General features: G+C 37.6%; 1 protein-coding gene across 1 annotated transcript in view; it reads right to left on the bottom strand.

The window, feature by feature from the left end:
- Nucleotides 1–7,314: 7,314 nt before the first annotated feature.
- LOC144975567 (THAP domain-containing protein 1-like) overlaps nucleotides 7,315–7,500 on the bottom strand; it is a 2,352-nt gene continuing 2,166 nt past the window's right edge. Inside the window, exon 2 of the mRNA XM_078919729.1 lies at nucleotides 7,315–7,500. This exon is cut by the window's right edge and continues 526 nt beyond it. Coding sequence (XP_078775855.1) covers nucleotides 7,315–7,500 — 186 coding nt within the window.

Below are 7,500 nucleotides of genomic sequence, written 5' to 3'. Positions count from 1 at the left end.
TCATCTTCGAATTATCTATAGATAGTATGCGCTTGGCTAATAAGTTCACAACATTGCCATCCGGAAATATAACGGACCAACACACAAAACTCTGTGTAACCATGAACTTTTATAGTCTGGATAATACAGTTCAGTGAGAATTACTCATAAACGCGGATGGCAAAAAACAATAAGAAAGACCAGCTATAAACGTGAACCAAGTCAGAGGAACCTGCAGGCGTTGCGAGCTGCACGCCGCAAAGCTCAGCAAACAGCACGACGTTGCGCCAGCCACGACTGACTTCAGTTGTCGGACAACATCCAGCAAGCGTCGGACACTGGTAACCATAAGGGCCATGTATGAGGGCATCAAACAGGCGACAGGCAAATCTACAAAGAAAACTGCGCCTATTAAATCAAAGACGGGGGAAGCCATCACAGACAAGGACAAGCAGATGGGAAGATGGGTAGAGCACTACTCGGAACTCTACGCCAGAGAAAACTCTGTCACCCAAAAAGCGTTAGACGCAATTGAAGAACTGCCGGTACTGGAAGAACTAGACGCAGAACCAATTGGATTCAGTAGTCTGATGTCACGCAGCCCGGCAACGGCGGCCATCTTGGTTCTAAACAAAGAAAATCATTACTTTTTATTCTTCAAGCTGGCTAGAACTTTTCATATGTCTTGTGACCAGAATGTGTAAAAGTCAAAACATGATCAAATTTTGGGTTTTTTCCCCTCTGAATGTGTTTTTATTCTCGCCGGAGAAATATTTCATACGGGCGTCCGCCATTGTTCCGATAGTTTAGAGCCAGTGTTGCTAAGTTACCATGCGTCATTAGGAAGGAAGTGACGTTACGACTATTGAATCCTATTATGGAGGAGCTCAGCAAAGCAATCGATGCTCTGGTTTGTGGCAGAAGAATTAAAGAAGCTGACATACAGAGAAGTGGTAAGACATGGAATGAGATAAAAAAAAAAGTTAGCTCAGGAAAGAGAAGGATGGAAACTGTTTGTCTGTGGCATATACCCTGAACCAGGGTGAAAAAGGCAATGATGATGATGATGATGATGATGATGAACTACTACTATCTATTACTATCGGTGATGATAATGGCAATTTGTTAAAAAGGAGGAAAGTGTATCGATCTGAGGGGCAAACTCAAGCCGAAATACAAATATTCCATATACAATATGATAGTTACATAATATACTTCTTTTGTAAAGATTTAATGAATTGTCTTCTTCCCAAAAATGATTTTAAAGGCCCACAATATTAATCATACCGCTATCTCCACCAAAGAGATGATAAATGTTTGGCCCAAAGGCGAGAAACTATTTGTTTTTACTTTACAAATCACACTACAAAACCTGCAACCTGGTGTTTATGCAGTTTATAAATTATTTGACTCATGAATAGCTAATAGGGGCCCTACACTACGAGTTCCGGCCTCCAGTTGGACTGAGGCGCGATTCGAGGGGAAAAAAACACACACAAACAAAACAAACAAACAAAAACACATAGTGTAGTCGTGATGAAGGTTTCAAGGCTACGACCGGAGATTTTATAGAATGCTTAATTAATATTTTTACCGGAGGCCGTTGGACTGAAGGAGGTAAGTTGAAAAAAAAAAATGCCAAAAAAGTGACAAATTTAGCTTTCTTAATTCCAGATTCGTTTCCAGCGTCCAATTTACCATGAGTTTGATACCAAACACAATGTACTTTTTGATTTTTATTCGTTTATTATTTAATTTGAAAAAAATAAATAATATCAACAATCCCTGTTGGAAAGAAACCGTTTCCCTCGAACCCCCCCCCCCCCCCCCCCCCTCCATTTCATCCCCCAGCCCCCAGTGACACAAAACTGTCATTGCGACAGACCAACATTGGCTAGTTTTTCCATAAAACACCCACACACACACACACACACCCACACACCCACACTGATTAATAAACAAAGAAACGTGCCCGCTGATTAATAAATAAACACACACACACACACACACACGCACACATAGTCACACACACACCTGCACCATCATACACACAGGAACGATATATCTATAATTCGTAAGTATTACGTTGATGGGCATTTTGTGCTGTGTTTATTTTTGTGCCTTATTTTATATCCTGAGATGGCGTCGTGGACAAAATAAGATAGACCTATTCAATTCATTAAACTCTTCAGAGACAATTCACTAGGTTCATCCATACGCAAAAAATTCCGAAAGTCACAGGGGTATAATGTCAGTCATTTCTTGCAATAAATTTGTGTGAGGGAAATTATATCGATAGGGAAAGGAGAAAATGACAAAGAGAGAGAGAGAGAGAGAGAGAGAGAGAGAGAGAGAGAGAGAGAGAGAGAGAGAGAGAGAGAGAGAGAGAGAGAGAGAGAGAGTTATGAATTGATTTTCTATTTTTGTCCAATCGCTACCCAACATCAATTCATCCAAGGACACCACTGGCCTTGTGCGTAGCCATCGTAAACATATTGTTGCCAAACACCGACCAAAATATGACATCAAAAGACAAGTCTTTGGCACAAAAGAAAACAAATCGTGACGCGTCCCGTATTCAAGAGTTCAACCAATGGAATCACTTGTTTCCTTGAGCTCTACAAAAGACCTGGCGGTCCACAAACCTAAAAAAAAAAAATGACGTCCAACTATTAAGTCAATAGATAGAATGCGCTTGGCCAAGGAGTTCACAACATTGCCATCCGGAAGTATAATGGACCAACACACAAACTCTGTGTAACCATGAACTTTTATAGTCTGGTTAATACAGTTTAGTGAGTACAACTCACAAACGCGGATGGCAAAAACAATAACAAAGGCCTGAGTGACGTCATCTGCATATTATCTATAGGGAGACGGCGCGAAGGCGGCCATTGCGTGCCGAGTTGAGTCAATTGTTCGCGATAAATCTTGTGGCAACAGCCGTGTCCGGAAGTGGGATTGGCTCTCTCTTTTACTGCGTTCTATTAATAATAATACTTCACGTGTTGCGTGTTTTTGTTTTCATCAGTTATTTTCACTCGCTGAAAAGTTAAATAAGATTCATTTATTTGTTTTATTCGATAACACAAATTAAGTCAATTGTTTATTAATATACTTTTGATCCTATAATACATTCATCATGGTTCATGCTTGTTGTGTTTACAAGTGTTATAATAGAGCGACAAAAGACAGCCCTCTTCACTTCCACAGATGAGTTGAATGTTTCAAAAATCTAATATTATCTGCATCTCTACCACGTGTGTTTTCCATCATCATCATCATCATCATCATCATCATCATCATCATCATCATCATCATCATCATCATCATCATCATCATCATCATCATCATTATCGTTATATTATAATTATCATCATCATTATCATTAAAATCTGTATCATCATCATCATCATCATCATCAGCATCATAGACCACGCCATTATCATTATTTATCATCGTTTTCTTGATCGCCATTAGTAGTAATAGTAGTAGTAGTAGTAGTAGTAGTAGTAGTAGTAGTAGTAGTAGTAGTAGTAGTAGTAGTAGTAGTAGTAGTAGTAGTAGTAGTAAGAGTAGTCGTAGTAGTAGTAGTAGTAGTAGTAGTAGTAGTAGTAGTAGTAGTAGTAGTAGTAGTAGTAGTGGTAGTAGTAGTAGTAATAGTAGTAGTGGTAGTAGTAGTAGTAGTAGTAGTAGTAGTAGTAGTAGTAGTAGTAGTAGTAGTAGCAGCAGCAGCAGTAGCAGCAGCAGCAGCAGTAGTAGTAGTAGTACTGGTAGTAGTAGTAGTAGTAGTAGTAGTAGCAGCAGCAGCAGTAGCAGCAGCAGCAGTAGTAGTAGTAGTAGTAGTAGTAGTAGTAGTAGTAGTAGTAGTAGTAGTAGTAGTAGTAGTAGTAGTAGTAGTAGTAGTAGTAGTAGTAGTAGTAGTAGGATCGCCAAACACCACGCCAAGATAATCACCCAGAGATTTGTCCACGCCGGTAAGACATCCGTGAGGCATCTCCTGAACAAGAAGATATTATTATTATTCCTCAACCAATAGGTGAGTGCATTGGAGTTGACAACAGATAGTCTGCATTGAACTGAGAATAAAACACAATATTAGTAACCTTACATAACGTGTAATAATATAATATTATTTTCTATTTCAATGCGATCACAGACACAAATAGAGTCATGATTTTGTTCTTTTTCCTCTGAAAAAATGATTTTATTTCGAGTACTTTTGAGCCGGAAAGCGCATCATCGTTGTCAGTCTTATTGAAGATAACACTATTATTATAATGGTAACCACGGTAAACAATTCCGCCAATGATACTCCTGTAAATTTAACTTGCTAGGTTTTACCTCGGTTTAACCGTTGTACGTTCTCACCTACCTTCACACTAAACAACTGTGATCGGAGTTAGATGACAGAGGTAAAACCTAGTAAATGGAAAGTAAAATGGTAAAACCTAGTAAGTTTCTTAGATACTGGGTTTTACCTATGTTTTAAAGGGAAATTGTTCGAGTTACTGGGTAATGCCGTAAAATATTTCTGAATCTACTGGGACTTTACCAATAAGCTTTAGTATGGAGGTCACTAAAGTTCCCCATATTACATTTCTGAGTCAAACTTATTTTTTCCAAAATTCAGAGTTACCTTTGGACGGTAGAGTTCGCTCGCCATAAGTTCACTGCGTCGACTCAAACCCCTCTTCGCTCACTGCCGTCCGCCATGTTTTACTGAGGAGAAGAGAAAGCAGTCTCCTATTCATCAAGGTCTATTATTAAGTCCTAGTCATAGATATACACCTTATACTACCAGATCGCTTGCGAGAATTGGCGGGGTTACTATACGTCACTAAAAAATTACCGAGGCGAGCACGCGAGCTTCTTCTTCGCCCGGCCGCCATAACTTGGGGCAAAGTGAGATGTATGTGTGTGTTTGCTACCGTGTGTTTCGCCTTATTTGAAGGTAATAATAGTAAGAGTATATAGTTAAGGTAAAAAAAAAAAAAGACAAAACAAGACGTATTATTATTATTATTATTATTATTATTATTATTATTATTATTATTATTATTATTATTATTATTATTATTATTATTATTATTATTATTATTATTATTATTATTATTATTATTATTATTATTATTATTATTATTATTATTATTATTATTATTATTATTAGTATTATTATTATTATTATTATTATTATTATTATTTTTATTATTATCATACTATTATTATTATCATTGTTGTTGTTGTTGTTGTTGTTGTTGTTGTTGTTGTTGTTGTCGTCACTGTCATCAGTAGTAGTAGCAGTAGTAGTAGTAGTAGTAGTAGTAGTAGTAGTAGTAGTAGTAGTAGTAGCAGTAGCAGTAGTAGTAGTAGTTGTTGTTGTTATTGTTCCTGTTGTAGTATCAGTGGTATAAAGAGAAGGAGTAGGAGTAGGAAAAGAAGTTGAAGGGGAAGAAATATGAACTCACCAGTTGTTTTTATTTATTGGTGGTAGAAAATCACTTTTTTTGTTAGATGATGTCTCATGTGTGGCTTGTCTTGCAGTATCCTCTCATTAATTAGTTTTGCATGGTGTTTGAGGATCATTCGAGCATAGACCTCGACGGCTTCTTTGATTATTTGTACTCCGTGGTCCTCTTCTCCAGGTAAATACAAGTTTTCCAAAAAATGTTCTGACAAACTAGAAAACACTTTTTGATGAACAGACTGGTACACATATATCTTTAGTTGTTCAATAATTGATTGATTCAGAGAACAGATCGGGTCTTTATATGACAGTAGCATTCGTTGTAACTCACTGTCTGCCGTTTTTATTATGATAAAAAAGTCATTGGAAGCCAACAGTCCCCCTCTGTCTTTTCGCCTCACGATGGCGTTATGCTCATTCATGTCGATGTCTGGGATTTCAGATGCCAAGATGGATAAACTTATAGCACATTTTGTGCAGCGCATTTGTCTGAGCACCCTTCGACAAATGTACCCAGCAATGTAAAACAATACATCATTATGGTATGATGACTTGCTGGCAATTATTTTGGAATATTTTAATGCTAGTTTACTGTCATTGTCTGTCTTGCGTTTTTCTTGAAAAATCGACGCAGAAGATGCATCTATGTCGATAGAATTCGCATTTATTGATCCTGTGACTCCATTGTGTAGCAATAATGACCTGAGGGACCATTTTAGTTGGAGAGCGTTAGGATTGTTATTCCAACCCCCCTTTCTTCTCAGTCGACTAAAGAATATTTCCAGATGATCTTGTGAAAATTTATACGTTAGTACATATTTCAATGGATTTTTTTCTCTGCTCAAAAGGTTTTTACATATTCTACTTAAAGACTCAGATGTCATAATAAAGCCAAGAAATGGTGTTTTCCGTCTTCCTTGCACTAACGGCTTTCCGTCAATGTCTTCTAATTCTTTAAGGTAGTTACTTAATTTCTGGAAAAGGTTGAGTTTTCTTTCTAAATTTTTCAAATCTATTCTTGACTTGTAGCCGTTTGCTAAAGGATTTCTACTATTGCAAAGGTCGAAAAGTTGATCTATATTTCTAATGAACTGACAGGTTGCTTCGCTATCTTTAAAATCTGGATGGTCCTGATCTTCCCTCATATAATCAATGGCATCAGCAACAGAGTTGCTAATAGTTTGTGCTGCCAGTCTGACATTCATTTTTGCCTTTGTGTAATTGATGTGTTTGTGTGAAATTTTATTGACTAAATGTAGATTATCTTGTAATTGGAGAGAGTGAAGTGATTTCCATCTAATAAAATGTCCCTTATGTTTTATGACTTTCAAGTCGCCTAAACAGTTTCTAACACATTTGATTAAGTGACAGGCATCAAATATGAAAGGTATCTCCTTTTCAATATCTTCAGGATGTGCAAATGTTGGTCTCATATTGTCGATGTTAAAAGAACAACCTAGCTCCCTGGCGGTACTTTGATTGGCATATGAGCCATCACACGTCACACCCACTATGTTGAAACCTTTATCTGACAGAAGGGAAATTGCGTGTCTGACCAGCTGCGCTTGTAGTGCGCCATCTGCTTTTCCAAGAAAGTATCCTATCGGTCTCTTCCAGTGACCCTTGATCCCTACGGCCATAAACACAAGAGCTTCTGTAGCCATCTCACCGTTGCTCTCTAGAAAGTTTCCAAAGTTTACATTCCCTGCAAAGCATCCAGTCTTCCTGTCATAAACACATTCTTTTTTTATTGCAAGGGCGTCAAACATCACACATACATCACGCATATCTTCATTCCCAGAAAGGTCCTCTCCAAGTCTATTGACAACATCCATCAAAAAACCAGGTTCGCAGTTTAAAGACGAGGCCTATCTTCGGATTGTTGAGGAACTCGGAAGATGAAAAAATTTCCGGAGATAGTCATACGCTTGAGGACTATAAAAGTGTACCGTAACGGCAAATGATTTCACTATTTCAGAGTATGTGTGATTGTTTGGTGATGTATTTTTAGCATCAAGCTCATTCTGAATGAGTGCCAAAGATTCTTTATCAAA

The sequence above is a fragment of the Berghia stephanieae genome, chromosome 6, assembly GCF_034508935.2.
Source record: "Berghia stephanieae isolate SIO BIC M18660-M18661 chromosome 6, UCSD_Bste_1.3, whole genome shotgun sequence".
NCBI lineage: Eukaryota > Metazoa > Mollusca > Gastropoda > Nudibranchia > Aeolidiidae > Berghia > Berghia stephanieae.
The sequence above is the reverse complement of the archived record's forward strand: the minus strand, read 5'-3'. Positions and strand labels throughout refer to the sequence as shown.